The 17,291-nt window shown below is 42.8% G+C and overlaps 1 protein-coding gene across 1 annotated transcript in view; it reads right to left on the minus strand.

Annotated features, from left to right (window-relative positions):
* The window catches only part of COP1 (COP1 E3 ubiquitin ligase), a 145,032-nt gene that overhangs the window by 71,168 nt on the left and 56,573 nt on the right, over positions 1-17,291 (minus strand). Inside the window, exon 13 of the mRNA XM_042873549.1 lies at positions 3,783-3,926. Coding sequence (XP_042729483.1) covers positions 3,783-3,926 — 144 coding nt within the window. The remainder of the gene's footprint in view (positions 1-3,782; positions 3,927-17,291) is intronic.

Raw genomic sequence — 17,291 nt, forward strand, 5'->3', positions numbered from 1 at the left:
CACTTTAAAAATTGACAGTAATACACCTGCAAACTATTAGGCTAGAGCAATCGTGCATTTGATTTATTGACACCAAAAAATGAGAACAATAAAATACCAGCAGCCTCCTAAAAACACACAAACCAACAACCAAGCTTTTACTGCAGCTGACTAAATAGATGCAGCCGATTTGGGCAGCTTGTGGTAACATCTATCACTGAAGTACAGACGCTGCAAACACGTACAGTGGTGAGCATGCAGAATATTAAACATGCATTTCAAAGGCGTGTTTACCTAGCCACGCTTGCACATCACCTACTATGGATTAACAAAGCCTAAAGCCAATTTCTTTCACCTGGAGTGCTAGCCCTCTTATTTTTTCCTCTTTCTGCTGCAGCCTATGGCAGAGCAGCCATTCTGCCTGTTGGATAAATCACAAGAGGGCTGTGCTTGCTGCTCGTCCCACTCTGGTCCTCTCCCACCTCTCCCCTGCTTGGAGGGAGCTACAGATTACTGCCTGGGACACAGCAAATCATAATTAGCACACACGGTGCTGTTTATAGCTCCTGCACAATGCCAGGATTTGTTTCTTGTGCTGAAGCTATGAATCTGTAAATGGGATTTTTATGAGGATTTATGTGTCATCTTGTGTTTTTCCTGGAAGATTCTGCCTCTGCCATTCCCGGGGGACGCAATGCGTGTTTACCAGAAAACTGACACACCAACTTCCTTCCCCATTCTTAAAAAAAATAAAGATCAGGAAAAGCTCACAGACGACGAAAAAGGAACACATTAAAGAAGCAGGTGGGTGTAAAGAGGGAGTTGGAAAAGAGGAAGAGAGGCTGTGATACAGCTGGTGCCAGGGCTCTGCTCCAAGCAGGCCTACAATCTATCGCGGTTTGGTGAGACCCGAGCTTGCAGCAGACACCCATGCTGGCAGGGCTGCCAGCCTCAACCAGGGCTGCCCTTCTCATCCTTCCCATTTTTCTTTGCCTTCCCCTCCCCAGCTGCTCGAGGACAGCAGGCCTGGCACCAGGCTGAGCTTGGCTTTGCCTCTGCTGTCACCTGTCAGCTCGATGGAAGCCCGCCTGAGCCGCTGCTCCCCCAGAGCTGAGTCACTGGTGTTAAGCTCATGATTTATGTCCCAGCATCATCGCCTCAAACAAGGTTAACCAGGATCGATTTAGGGTGAGCTTCCCATGACGTGGATTTGGAGAGCAAAACTGCCTGCAGACAGACAGGCCTGGTGCAGTGCACAGAGGGAAGGGATGTTACGAGCTGTGCCTTCTGCAAGATCACCATTATACCAGTAGCTTTTTTTGTTGTTGTTTTTTAAATGGCCTACTATAACCAGCTAGGACATAAAGCTTCCCAAAGGCAGCCCGACAGCAAATGGATTTTTCAGTGGCAGCACCAGACAGAGCCCCAAAACCCATCCAAGACAGCAGGCAAGAGAGGTGCCACCCATGCAGAGCTGCAGAGATATGTTTGTCCCTGGTAATAGAACAGCATTAGTGAGGAGGTAGAATAAGCCTTTGGAAGATGCTGTATTTCTACCCAAATTAAGATGAAACAGCCTTAAGCCAAAGCTTTTTTTTTTTTTTTTTTTTTTTTTTTTTACCGTAATGCAGGCATGACTTCAGCATACTGCAATATTCTGTAATGAGATTACAGTCTTCCTTCCTATAACTTCTCCCTCAAGCTACATCACTTCAGAATAGCAAATTATTATACTGTTTTACACTGTGACAGAGAGCCCCAGGACCAGTGACTGGCAGCACAGCTAATGGATATAGCAGGGATGCATTTGACTGACAGCCTAACTTTATTTGTCAAAACCAAAAGCACCCACATGCCGAAGGAAGGTTGATATAATGTGAAGGTGCCAATGGAAAAAGAAAAAAAAAAAAGAGCATTTTTTGGAAGGAAAGAGAGAAACTAGGGCAGGTAAATGAATGAAGAGGACCCTGTCCATCTCTGCTGAGGCAGAGTGTCAGAGGACAGTACATTTGCATTGTCACATATATATATGTATATACGTGCATGAGATGTGAAAAGGAAAAGAAATGCTGAATGCAAGTAGTGTCTTGTCTGGAGCACAAAGCTGACAAGAGTAACATCAGTGAATGTGCTAATGCAGCTCTCCTCACCAGCAGCTGCCAGGGAAGGGAGAACAAACAATTACCTAATGCCTGGCAGGACTGTCGGGGCAGATTCCTATCAAATGTGAAGCAGTACGTTGGGAAGTAGACTCGGACAGCAAAGCACCAAATTCGCATTACTTTCCCCCTTCTAATTAAGGCAAGAGGTAGTAATTAGCTCTGCTAGATTGTTCTCCTATTATTCTACTCTTCTCTTCAGAACAATGAAGCTGAACAATGTGAACTCTGCTACGACTTGGCCAAAAAAGCAGAGCATTTCACAAACTCAAGCTCTGTCAGTAGTATGGTTTATCAATACAGGATTCTCTTATATTATTTATATTCAGCTCCAAACAGGCGATAAATCAGAGTGGGAAGGGACAGCTGAATGACACTGATCTAAATATCAATGCTGTGAAAAGGAGACAGGTAAGAGAATGAAGAAGAAATCCAATAGTTGGTCATGAAGGGATCATTCCAAACAAACAGGTGCATTTACATAAACAAGCATCATACAAACACACAGCTGCACAGGCAGACTGCCTATTATATTTGTATGCTGCCCAGCCCACAAAGAACACATTCACCCAACAACGCTCGTGTCAGAAAGTCCTGAAAGCCAGCCCCTGAGCAGTTGCATTTATATCTCCTTCAGAGAACAGTCACACGCATACACAGCAATCACCGTAAGTGACACAACAGCAATTGATCTATTTCATGAAATATACTAACTACAAAACGACCATCTTTTGCTACAGACCTGCAAACGTTACTATTTCTGTTAGGGTAGGAACTGGACTGCTGTCTAAAACAAATATGTTGTTCACACTTCTGTAAGGTGCTTTACTGCTTTCAAAACGTAGAGTAGTGAATCAAAACAAATGAGATGCTGAAGACTTCCATTAATGTGCTGTATTGACATGATTGCTTCCATTATTTACTTTTGAACTTCAATCGAATTTTTGAATTGGGATTTTTTAAAGTTACGTTAGCTGGATTCTTTTGATAGAAGTTGTGAGATAGGCTACACTTCTTTTGGCTTAAGTCACTTACAGGGATTAAAAAATAAACAGTGACAGTAACAACAGAAGTACAAAGATCATGCAAGACTTTTTCCCTAGAGCTCAACATCATGAGGCCCATCAGGCAAATGTAAATTCATGGGCAGAAGGTGCAAATGAGGCACGTTTCCTGGGGATCATTAACCTTTTTTTGCAATGGAGGGGATCTTACCAATGAGTAGAAGAGCACAAATGAATTGGTGGCTGTTATAAGGAACTGGGGACAAAAGTTATCTGTATAAGCTCTGACATTGCCCGTAGATCCACAACTCAGGTTTTACTCTCCTTTTACCCAAGTGGATATCCAACAGCATTTGCAAAGAACACGAAGGCTCCTCACTACCATAAGCTGCTTTTTCTGAATACTTGGGCCCAGCATACTTGAGCAGGAGTGCTTAGTCCCATGTCGTCCCACCCAGAATACACAGCAAGCTCTCTGCCAGATCTTGCTTTCCACCCCTTCCCTCCCAGCCAAGTATTATTGACGGCAGATAAAGAAAGCAAAAAAAAAAAAAAAAAACAAAACCAAACCAACCAAACCAATACACAAGCAAGCTAGTGGAAAAGGCAGTCTGAGTGTAAATGCAAAGTCAGTGCCTACCTGATTTTGGAATTACAGGTCATTTCATTCTCAGGGTAGTGAATATCCACTGCATCCTGAATGACTGTACCATATTCATAGACTTTAATCTTCTTTGTCACCCCAGCGATGGCAAAGTAGTCACAGTCCCGGTCAAACTCAATACTAGGAAAGAAAAGCACAGACTGAGAATCACATGACACATATTCAGATAATAAAATACCTTGCTGGTAAGTACATTTCAGTATGGCAGAGCAGGTAATAAGCCTTCTTAAGACTGCAGTTAGCAAATATGCTGCACAGAGCACCATATAATGTGTGGTACCAACCACAGAGTTCTTGCTCTCAAGCACAGTTTTCTAATCATGCCCTCCAAGCACATCCACTTTTCGTTCTACAAAATGAACTTCTGTTCAGATGCTCTGAAGGTTTTTCAGTTCAACTACACCAGCTACGTTACAAGGTACCCAAACATCACAGCTGACGGCTCACCCAGGAAACTTGCTTTACATTCAGCGGCACGGCCTACAAACAAGATGCTGCAGGATGCCTGCCCATTGATTTATTTTGGATGCACTGCTCCATCCTTCAGCAATTCTGTACAGCAGCTTGGTGAACTCTATGTATTAATGCAGAGCAAATCAGAACGTCTGGAAAAGGCCCTCTAAATTCCTTAAGCAGCAACAGAGGGTTGAGACGTATATCATCAATACTGTAAAACACACACATGCTATGACTTCCACTTAGGGTTGCTCTTGGAAACAGAGGCACTTATTTTCTTGAACTGCAGGGCAAGTTTGTAATAGATATCAACAAAGCAGCAAGTAAAAGCAGTCACCTTATAACAAAGTTAAGCTGCAAATGAGAAAAGCCTGCGGTTGTACATGACATACGTCTGAGGGGAAGGCAGGCAACAGGGTATACACAGCTCAATTCACTGCTATTTCCACTGTTTGGAAGGGCTTGAAAGAAACATATTTAACATCTAGTAGCCACAGAAGTAAATCTCTTTTCTAGAAGTAGCTTCTTACCAGCCTGTAGCCCAAGTTGCACAAGGTGTGGCAGGACAGATGTGTGCAGACACCTACCTAGGTTCAGGAGCATCACTGTCAGAGAGATTAAAATTTGGTGCTACTCCTAGAAAGAAGGTTGAAGTAGCATCTACTCTCAGTGTCTATGTTGCTATGACGAGTCACCAGCTCTTCTCAAGACTCCCACCTGAGCAATCTTCCATTGCTTGCCATTCAATAATTAATTTCAATCTCCACTGTCCGTATCAGAATCTCTTAAGAAGCATTTGTGAACCAGACAGCACATTCTTAGTGACAGCAGAGAACACCTAGTTTAAGCTGAGCGGATTTCACACTCATGTAGTCTGAAAAATCCTGAGCAGGGGTACTTATGGTACCTTTCTACAGTCAGAAAGTGACAAACCAATTATAAGAGAAGAGGGCTCTTCAGGCAGCACTCACAGCTGCCACAGCTCGCATTTCTTACCCCTTGCCACAGCTGAGCAGTTGAAGGCACTGCACTGCTTTCAAGGGAAGAGAACTTCAAATGCCAACAGAGTTTTCAAATCCTTGTAGAGGAGAGATATCATCAAGTTATTTTTAAACTATGGAGACGAAGGACTTTTGATATGCTGCCTGACGATATGCAGTAATTCAATGAAGCAGCTCGTAACTTGGCCTTTTAACTCAGGTGCCTAAAATTCCCCAAAGCACTGCAGGAGACAGTTCCTCCACCACTGCTTGATAGCTACAGGAGAGATAGAGCGAGTCAGGCCGAGCCTGCCAAATCACAGTCCCAAAGAAAGGCAAAGAAAAGGAACGTGCTTATGACTGGGGAATAAGGGAATAAAGTGGATGCGCACGCATCTATTTATATAAAACGGGAGAGAGAAAGCAAGCAGTAAAGCAGCCAGGCTGCTTCTCTCCTCCCCAGACGTCCCCAGGCCTCACCTCCTTCTAAACTGCCAGAACAAAAGCATTGTTCCAGACTTGTCTTGTCAGCTCACTCTGCTCTATGTGAGAATTGTATAATCGAAAGCACACCTAACAAAAGAAGGGATTTACTTGTACAACCGTCTTAATTGAACTGCAGTCTCGGCTCCTGCTTGCTGCCCCGTGGATTCAGGTAGAGCACAACTAAACTGATGGCAGCAATTCATCTGCCTGGACTCAATTTATACCTTCAGCCTTCTGCTACTGCAGAAAAAATAATTTATTACAATGTCTGGTGAAAAGCCAAGTTACTGGAATAGAACACTGTCTCACCTCGGGTAGTTTCCTTCTCTAGCATTAGTTCTATTTTTTTTTTATTAAAAGATATACCATAGACATAACAAATGAGCATTTCAATATGTCTGTAAAAGTTAGCATACCATTAAAAAAAAATAATAAAAAGCATCAACCACCAAAACAGATTGTGAGACCTGCGACCTTCAAACAGCATCAAAGACACTGCAGGGAGAAAACTGATGCAGAAATGAAGCACCACCTGCACAGATGTGTTTGGTGTCTATGAGGAAGGCAGGCAAAGCCAAAACAGCAAAGCTAACAGCATCTCATCCTGCCCTCCATAACATACACGCAGTGCTGGCAGAAAAAGCATCCCAGCTTTCTGACAATCAGATTTTCCTAAGCGGCTGGAAAAGAAAAATATCAACAATCTAAGTAACTAATGGAGCAGATTATTCACTATGCAAAATCACTGCTAATATTTGCAGAGCTCTGTTTCCCCCCTCACTGATCAGGATTAGGACAAACAGCCCCATTTGCACAGCAGCAGCCATTGCCACACTTTTTCCTACAAGTCTTCTAAACATGTTTAGTATTAAGCAAGGCTCATTTGCACTTAACTAGCTCACTGGTATTCCTGTCACTTACTGTCTCAAATCTTTTTGTTTCAATATAAGCTGTGCCTTATGCGCATGTTTATCTTTATGAAAATTCACAGGAGAACTCAGTTTTACATATTGCCAAAAGACACAATGGGGCTAGCTCTGAAAAACAACAGCCTGCTTTTCAGGTGACACGTTTCTATAGGCAAATTTACATAAATAAATCAAGTTTTAGCCATTAGTACAACAATAACATGCAATCGGGTAATAGGAAATAACCGTCATTTTTGTCAAAAAAGGCCATCACTCAGCAAAGCAAGCAGCCAGAGCACAGCACATGCAGCAGTTAGCATCTGCTTCATGTGCAGCAAGAGGCCACCAGCGAGCCAACACAAGGCAGGAAGCGCTCGTGTGCTGGATGTTAATGCCCTTCTGAAAGAAGAGCCGAGGGTTTTGGCAGCGCTGTTATAACTAGACCTAACGTGGGACCAACAATGTGCTGGGGAGGGCTGAGGGAACAGCAGTGCTGGAGCTACAAACCTATCTCAGCCCTAGCTGGAAGCAACCACCTCCAGGGATGGGAGACTGTCCTCTAGACTGACAGCATCAGAAGTAGCCCCACGCTGGCCAAAAAGATGGCTACTTACTGCTCTGCGTGCTTAATCTAACATACAACTGCCTGAAAAACAAGCAAGGAAGCATGAGATGTCACAGCAGAGCACGAGGAATGAGAAGAAAACACAGGTGATTTCACTAGTGTGGTTTCTATCATTATTTTCTATACTTGAGGAAGCAGCAGTGGAGGTAAGCCACATTTAGAGCATCTCAAAGGGGAACACATCCAGTGAAGTTCCCTTTTGGACTGGCAGTGATCCTTGCTGTTCACATTTGTGCATATTAGGAATCATTAACAGTTGCTTTTTCTCCTCCACTTAGAACAGCACTTTTAAAACTCCTTATTTCCAACTATCTGAATTTTTGTAAGGAATCTTCTGGGGATGCAAGAACTCCTGGGTTTTTCAAAAAATGATTTATCAATGTGCAACAGAATTTATGTACAAAAAAAAATCAAATTCAGAGTAAGTGATTGCTTTCTTCTAGGGAAAACAGAAGAGATATTTCCAATTCCCAAATCACTGCTTTCTTTCTCCTAAGCTAAGCAACTGGCATCTACTGGAAGTACCACTAACAGTCAGTGGAAAGCAAACGCATTCTCAAGAGTTCTGGTTTCTCTGCTGCTTCTCTTTATTCTCAATCTCTGAGATTATAAATCAACTTCTTCATTTTAATTCTAAAGCCAACGACCTTGGAGAGCACTTGCAGCTAACAAATGGAATTATGAAATAAATTGCTTCTGAAACACATCTTGGACCTTGGCTTAGTACTGAAGGTAGACCTATGGGGAAAACAGTGAAGAATGAGTATTCCCCATTTTTACTACTGCATAAAGCCTTGCTACATTTGCATCCTGATGGTGCACGTGGTTGTGTTCGCCTCATCCCTGGATGATGCACCAGAGTTAGAGAATGCATACAGATGGGCAATTGGAGGGATTAAAGAGATGGAGCAGCTCCCTTACAGGAGGAATGCCAGAAAGGCTGAGGCTTTCGCTTTGGAAACAGAAGGTTGAGGGAAGGGACAAGCAGGGTGTACAAAGCCACAGTGTTTAAGAACAAAGTGACAGCAAAAGTGGTGGTGAACCACTTCATATTAGAAGTGGAAAGCACTTTGCCAGAAGACTGATTTGGAACAGATGAAGAACAGATCTTTGGTTCCCCACACCCCCACTTTAACACTAACACACACACACACACACACACCACCTGATCCTTGCTGCTGCACAGCACGACTGTGCCAAAGGGAACCTGACACTGGTAATGAACACTGTACATATACACATGCCACAATCACCACTACAATCTTAAGTCCTGACTCAGTAACAGAATCTGAGACTGCAGCAGTTGCCATTTCCAGAAAGCATACGTCTCAGTCCCTCCCTCCCCATGGGACTATATATAGTTTTCTGACTGAATATACCAAATCCTTTCAATTCCACTTTCTACCTAATATGGTGCTGTTTCTATTTCTACATCTCCAGTTCCACATTCAACAGCAATCTGGAAAATTGCTCTCCAATTTGGGGGGGGAAGTTAACTGGTGGGAGGGAAGAAGGAACTGCAGTTTTCGCTTTCAGTCTTTCTCACTTTGCGCTTCCACTCCCCAGAATCTGAAGGATATCCTGTCCCACATCCTATTGCTTTCAGCCTCCTTGCTTATTTCCGACACCGAAGTCAAGAGATTAGAAATTTAGGTTACGACCCAATCCATGAGCAGCCCTGCAGACTGTTTGGCACCTGGGACCAATATAGAAATTGGTATTAATATCCCATTCCTTAAAGACTGTTTTTACAGCAGACTTGTATTTTAAGGCAATGTAATTAGTGTCACTAAGTGTGCACTAGCATACTAATTTGTAGCTTCTAAAAACAAAGCTACGTTCAGGCAGTGCTCATATTTTGCACTCCATCACCTCAAAGACGAAATGCTGTCACATATAAAAACAAAGATTACTGAGACAAAGCAATCAAGTCTCAGTATCAAAAAGCCATTATGCTAAAGCTGTGCATAAGAAAAATTATTTTTTGGTTTTTAATTATAAAGCAACCGTTGCATTAGTGACACCTTGCTGCCCCTAAATCCTTGACCTGTGCCACAGGAACACACACAGACCCTCAACTGAACATTTTGCCCAGCTGAACTGCTGTATTGCTAAGGGTGTTTCCAAATATACACTGAGCAAGTACAGTGCAACCTCAGGTTACTGCAGCCCCTAAATCTTAGGAAGGGCCTCTTAAAAAAAGAGCATCTTTCAATTCTACAGTCTGTTACACAGACAGACAAGTTAACTACATAAACGAGACTCTGCTTAATGGATTCTATCATCAGAAAGCAAACATCTTCATCCTTAAGAACTGCATCAACCTGGGTTAGACACAACCATAGATTACCAGAACATTAGCTTTATTAGAGGACAAATCTGACAAAGATGTCTCAGCTACCACAATTAAGGCCTCTTAATGGATCGCATTCAAGTCTAACAGAAGTCTGATGAAAAACTAATTTTGGTGGATGAGACATCCCAGAAGGCAACCTGCAGGGCACAAAGCTCTAAATATAGTAGTAGAACAGAGCCTTTTAACCAATAGCAGAGGTTAGTTTTACTATCCATACATTCATTTGCTTCAAGTGGTGACTTTCATGCACCTTCCTCACCTAATGCCACGCTGGCACAGTGGATTCTGTAGGCTGCTTGATCTGTTCTTTACTAGGCCACAGAGTAACCCAAACAGAAGACAATATAATGAAACATCCACCACAAAGCAGGCCCAAGCAGACAATCAGGACACAAAGATGTTAAGCAGGTGTATGAGCATCAAGTACAAAATGAAGTCGTCATTCATCAGCATCTGCCACTTCCACAGAAAGAGGTCTTTTCCAACCTTGATGATTCTAAGACCACCAAGTCAACCCCAACTCATCCCCACCATGCCAACTGACCACGTCCCTCAGTGCTCCCTCTTCATGGTTCTGAAACACCTCCAGGGATGGCAATCACAACACATTCCTCCTGGGCAGCCTGTGCCAATGCCTCACCACTCTTTGAGAGAAGAAATTTTTCCCAATATTCAACCTGAACATCCTCTGGCACAACTTAAGCCTCTTGTCCTGTCAAATGTGCCCACAAACCCCTATGCCAAAAGTCAAGATAATTTTATTTAGGTTTTAATATAATCTGTATATGACTTGGAATCACAGTTTGGGGCTTTTGCACTCCTCCTGCTTCATTTATTCTCATTTGGGAAGGCAGTATGGATAAGTTCTGTGGAACGTTCAAGTCAAAGTTGAAACCAGAAGGATCATTTCAGTAATCTCAGTCACACGTCCCACCCAGCAGAAAGGAAACTTGAAGTGGACAGAAAGAATGGAAAGAGAGCATACAGCCCAGCTAATTAAACGAAAGTCCATCAGCGCATGACAGCCTTTGGTCCCAACTGCCCAAAGAATGAAATTACATGAAAATTGATGCATAAAAATGAATGAGCCAGTAACTTGAGAAAGCCTTCCTTATTCCCTGATCATAACTGTAGTTATCATTTACTTCCCACGCCTAAGAGCTCCATCACTCAAAGAGTGCTGAAGCTCACTTGGTGCCTAGAGTTATTACCATTCTGTTCACAGCAAACCTGCCAGGAAAACTGGCAGAAATATTGGATTTTGGGATCCCTTTGATACTGTGTATCCTGAGTTTCAGGAAAAAAAGAAAGCTGAACATCTGTTGTAACTGTTGCACACAGATCTCTATTTTAACCTATGCCTCCTCTAGCAAAGGCAATCTGCTCTACAAAGCAAGCATTCCCGTCCAAAATTAAGTATATCACTTTTCATAAAGAAACACATTTAGATGCTTCTCTCTGTCCAAGGCAAGAGTCTCTGTCCATGATCAGAACAGTACTAAGAACCAAGTTCAGAAATGCTTGGAAGTTGCAGAACAGCAGGAACTCAGCCCAGAAAAGTCTCACTCAGTGGAGATCATGAAAGACAGGAGCTACATGCTAGAGGGTTCACAGTTTTGGGGTTTTTTTTTTTGCTGTTTGACTCCAGCAGTTGCAGTCAACTTGCCACAACAGTTTATAAGGTAGATCTGGATCTGAACCAAGGCCATAGACAGAGGACACAGCAAGGCTTCAGGTCCATCTCTGCTGGACTTGCTAGAATTGAGAGACAATTTCTTCACATGCACCTCCAGTGAGGGGCAAAGCAGCAGACCCAGAAGCCCACTGTCGTCTTAAGATCACTACCATCAGGGTTCAGCAGTCCTGTTACAATGACATCTCTCCTCACCACTGTAGGAGTATGAGAAGGGATGATGTTGACCAAAAACCCAGACTATTGAGCCGTTGGTAACGGCACATTTTCCCATCAAAAGCACAGGGTTTTGGGTTTGATCCCATTTCTTGGAGCTTTTGGGGATATGCTGGACACAGATGTTAGAACACATCTCAGGTAGCCTCACCTGCAACTGCTCCTCCACAATTAAATTGTTTTCAAGTAGAGCTCTGCTTAGGAGTCTATTTGCAACACAGAAACAAGGCAGTGGAGTGCCAGCTCTTCACCTGTCCATTATCTACTTTTCCCTGTAACAGTTTCCATCAGCTAGGGAACAAACAGGGAAGGACATCACTGTTTACTGAAGTCTGCACTGCCCAGAGAAGGTGAGTCCTCAGCTCTGGGCTCTTATGAAGACATTATAGCACCAACCATGCTGCAGTCACACTCAGTATCCTTCTCACAGCCACATTAGTCTGGAGTTTTATTCTGCTCTGTTTCAAAGAAAGGTATATAAAGGTACCAAGTTGACTAAGTAATGTCATTAGAGCTAGTTTTGGGCCCATTTCATGCTTACAAAAATCCTTTTATGTGTAATGAAATGCCATCAGTTCTAATAGATGCCACTTAGTAATACTCCCAATTCATTCTGAATTGAAATTGAGGAGGTTTGGTAGGTTTAGTTCCATCTCGGTTCCAAAATCAAAACCAACAAAGCTACTTTCATGCCTTCTCATCGCTAGATAAAATAGAATTATTCCTTTTTAAAACTCAACAGGAGAATATGTTACTCTATGAGACAGTGCCTCCAACAGCAGCTTAACTTTCAAAATCAAGATCCCCTCTGTTTTGAAGGGAAGCAACCTTGAACATAATATCCTCTAAATACAACCTAAAAATCTCTTCTAACTTTGTCAGTAAGACCATGTAGCTAGGGACACACTATTCTACTAAATATCTTCTGTTCATACATGTATTCAGGGGAACCTAGCTTAATTAACACTAATGATGAGAAAAACCTATAGGGAACTACTGAATTTTGCAAGCAACTGAACATAAAGCGTACTGATAAAAAGCCACTTTAGTGCTAGCGATGCTCTTCTGCATGCTGAAGAGATGACGACAGTCCCAGGGTTTTTATGCCAGATACACAGAAGTACAATGAGCCAAAGCAACTGCAAACAACTACCATGCAAGTCAATGAGGATTAAATTCAGTTTTTCCAAAGCCACCATTTTTAAATAAGCTAGGCTAGGGCAAACGTTAACTAAAAATCACCAACACTTAAATACACACAGCTGAAGTATTACAGAACGTTTCTAATGCAGCTGAAATACAGAGTGTTTCTAATGACTGTTTAAAACTGAAGCCAAGTATCAGACTGCCTGCTGCAATATTTCAGGTGGCCTATCCGTATCTGAAAAACAGGATCCTCAATTTTCGCCAGGTTTGCTGGTACACAAGAGTTTATTGACAGCTCCAGTGGTAGCACTGCACAGGCTCAGCATTCCAAAGCATCACGGCAGAAGAGGTTTTAGGTCTCCACGCATACTCACCATTCTCTTTTCAAGCTTGGGAAATGTTTTCAGAAGGAAGCTCGCAGCCTCCTCCTGAGCTGTGTATGATGGAGCAGGCTTGAAGGAGGAAGCCTTACCCCACCCCGTGGCTAACTCAGGCCAGTTGGAAGGCTGTCTGCACATTCTATCAGGATGATGCCATGAATTAGGAATAAACTTCTGATAGTGATTGAAATTCCCTCTAAATATAGGGCCATCAAAAGCTTGCAAGCTTCCTTTCAAACCACCACATTTATTACCGTGCCAACAAAATTTTGTTTCTTCAAAACAGAGCATCACAGCTGCAACAGATCAACAACTGCATCCGAAAAGAGCTCAGCACAGGAAGCATCCATCAGTACCAGGACTGTAATCAACGCAGCCCATCCACAGGCTCCAATTCCCCATTTTCTCCATCATGCCAAAGGCATTACTGCCTCCAGCTGACCACATCGCCAGATCCCCCATTTCCCCGATGAGGAGCTCAGATCAAATCGGCGCCCAGCCCATGCCAGGCACACAGTCTGCCAAACTATTAGCCAGAGCCTCCGAATTCATCAGACTCCATTAGCTCTTCTGCCAGACTCCCTGCAGCAGAGCATCAGGAGGGACAGCTGGAGACAGTAACCTCTTCAGACACCTCGGCTGAATCCAACAGGCAGCACGAGGCAGGGCACCAGCCTTCATAAATATCGTGTCCACACGCCGCAGATGAGCCGTGTCGAGGAGCCAAAGAACAGGCTGGGACAATTAATTCTGATGGCCCTGCTGCCTGGCGATGATGGAACGAGGTTAAAACGCCATTTGAAACATTTTCAGTTCACCTGCCAAGTCTGTTTCAGGGAATTGCTTTGATAGCATTCCGAATCTTCTTTTGGTCAGTATTTTGCATGCTATTTCTTCAGGGAAAGGTGCCGAGCGATCTTCCTTGTTTCGGTTTTGTAGAGAGAAACCTGACCTCACTCCCACCGTCATTTACATCAACGTATACACACGCTCACATAGAGCCCTGTAACCACACAAACATCAGTGTCACTTCACAATTTATTCCACAAAACATCTAGGCAGCATATGGATCCAAAGCATCTCTGTCTTGCTTTGTAGTTATTAGTGCAGCCAACATTAATAACCATTAGCTCCTACCTCTTCTCCAAGCTGAGCTGCTGGGGGCTTTTCTTTTTTGCTTCTCTCTTTTCTCCCTCAGAACTATTCAAGCCCACACTGCTCCGCATGCCAGCCCATCATTTAACAACCTCACTCCCCCCTAAGCAAGCAAGGAAGAAAAACAAAAAAAATCCAAAGGCACACTAATTCTTTTCAGATAATGACCTACTACCAAAGCGAGGCATTTCCAACAAATCCAGCTAGAAAATTAAAGAGACCACTAATAAACTACTGAAATTCATGCTCTGTTAATGACAGGCTTTGTTTCCTCAAGCAGTCAGCTATGAAACTCACTGCATCAAAACTCAGAAATTAAAGAAAGCTATAAAATTGGGAATGGGGGAGGCAAGCTCATGGAACCGCCTTTTGCCAACGCTGTCCTCATTCGAGGTCTGCAGATAAGGTGCTGTGAAACCACAGCTTTTGTGGTTTGTAAGTCCCACGTCTGAGGTCAAAGCACCACGCTACAGGCTAATGATGGCATTTATGTGAATAGGAGGAGAGGCAGAAGCAGCACAGGAAAACCTTTCGTCCTGATCAATAAAGGAAGGGTGAACACAGGAACACAGGGATGCAACATGACTCCCACACACTCCTGGCTACCCCTCCCACATATTTGTCTCAGAATACATTCTTGACACTACTGCATTCATTTTCAATTCCTGAAGTTCTACAAAATAATGCTTTGAAAGTCCAGCCTCATTAGGGTAAATGCTCATGTTTAAATTGACACCTAAATAAGTAGGAAGTGAATTTCAGTTTGCACGGTGGGAAAGCCACATGAGGACATTGCTTCTTCTTGAACCATAAGGCCAGAGAAAGATGCTCAGCAGGAAGCTGGAAGCAGAACCTGAAGTTTAAAAACAAGCTGACTGCGTGCATTCAGCCTAAGTGTACAGAACACAGACCTGGAAACAGGGGGATCCGAAAACTTCCTTAAATGGCATTCAGCTCCAAGCTGCTTTACCTAGTGATAGAACAGAAAGTAATTCTGGTTGGAAGGGACCTTGGGAGGTCTTCAGCCCGAAACCCCACCCAAAGCAGGGTCAGCTCTTATCTGGGGCTTCCAAGGAAGGAGGAAGCCTGCTCTGATGCTTGCTGCCCTGTGCTGCAGCCAGGGAACACTACACTAAATTTTCCAGGAATTGCTCTCATCAGCTGCATGAAATTTTTCCAAATTATTAAAAAAAAAATCATGAAGAGCAATAGTTCTGTTTAATACATTTGGCTTAAAAGCTGATTCCCAAATTGATCAAGGACTCTTCAATACTTTTTACAGACTATTTATAAAAATTCATAAAATTTGATTTGAATTACAAAACTCATCTAATTACCTGCAATGGTAGGCAGCTTTGAAGTACTAAAAGCTTAATGGGAAGAAGATCTTTTTACTATCAGATAGTATGAAATTACCAGAGAAAAAATAAGGTCCCACTGGTGGCTATGAAACTTTCATTCATTAACTTCCCAATTCCAAATTATGTAAATGTTATCCCAAAAAGCAAATTCACATGTAGATGCAAGAACATATTGCTGCAATGGCAACACAGCCACCAGAAGGTTTGCATTTCTGGCTAGGGCTGGAGAGGTTTTCCTTTTGGTATTGCTGCTCCGTCCTCAGGAATGGGAGGGTTACAGCATGGAGCTGAGGTGGCCTCAAAGTCAAAGCTGCACACTGACATCTGTATAACCCTTCTGCTGGTTACACATCATAGTGAGCTTCTGCTCCAGGGATCCAGACCACAATTATGTACTAAGAAATGCATCAGTTCTGCGCTCAAGAGAAAAAGTAATGGAAAGGTTCAGTATTTTGCCCAGCTCTAAGTAAACAAAATTCCATTTCAGCCCCAGACAACCTCTGGTGTGTAGGCCAAAACCTCATGTGAATCAAGGTAACAGAGCCAGAGGAGAAGCACAAACTTCAAAGAGGTTCAGGGCTTTCCACTTCAAGCATCCTCAGCTATTCTGCAGTTAAAGTCACTTTACCCAACCATTTCTCCTCTATCCAGTTATGGAGAACAATCCAAGGAAGACAGATCCATCCACAGTTTAGAACTGCCACCTTTAAATAAGGGTCTATTTCAAAAATGACCGCTTGAAGAAAAGGCCATAAGAAAAACTCAGCCCTCCTCATTTCTCACCTTCTCAAGCAGCATCCATTGCACTCTGAAAAATAATCCTGTGAAGGATAAACCCACTCACACGTTTCTTTCATTCATCTTTACCACCAACACAGAAGCATCACCGGTCACCAGCTTAATAAAATGGCTCATCTAACCCCTGCCAGCCCAGTGCATTAAAAAGTAGGGGATGTAAGACAATAAAAAAAAAAAAAGATTCGTGTTAGATAGAACAAAAAGGCATCTTATTAAGTACAGAACTCAATATATATGAAAAGCAATCGTAGGCCAAAGGAAAAAGGGGAGCAGAAAAATAAAATGGTCCAGTGAATCAATAGAAAACATGCTCCTAATGGACTTTTTTTTCCTTTTAGTCTCACTTTTGAGGAAAGAATTACAGGTCATGTTACTGAAAGGCTCAACTCAAAAGCACAACTTTGAAACAGTGGCTTAATTGTATGTGTGTGAGTGCAAGGAATGCCTCTTCACATCCTGTGCATGGCTTAGAGGCAAGAGAATAAAAAGCAAGTGATAAAAGAAATAAATCCAAAAAATGAACAGTGGACTCCAAAAGGTAAATCCCTAATTTGATTAGCAAGGTATCAGCAGCCAAAAAATACCTATTTTATTATTATTTTCTAATGAAATAAATCACTAAATCACTGGGCAAACAGAGCTCTGTCTATCCAAACCTCCTCAGACGTCATTTCGAGACCTTTCAGAGGAGTGGTAAAACTAAACCAGAAGAATTTGCAGTGTGAGCCGATTAGAAAAACCCACACAGCATTTGCCCAAAAATCCTGAGGGCTTCTGAGGCAGAAATGCCCATGTCTGCACCCGACCTGAGGACTCCCAGCAGAGAGAAGCTGTGTGCTGATAACCCAACCTCGGGCAGGCATCCCGCTGCAGTCTTTCTTGTAGTTTTCTGTTCAGTTTCTTCAAACATGAAAGACTGCCACAT

Source organism: Lagopus leucura, unplaced genomic scaffold, assembly GCF_019238085.1.
Source record: "Lagopus leucura isolate 7727_CA_CO unplaced genomic scaffold, USGS_WTPT01 Super-Scaffold_100009, whole genome shotgun sequence".
In the NCBI taxonomy this organism is placed as follows: Eukaryota; Metazoa; Chordata; class Aves; order Galliformes; family Phasianidae; genus Lagopus; species Lagopus leucura.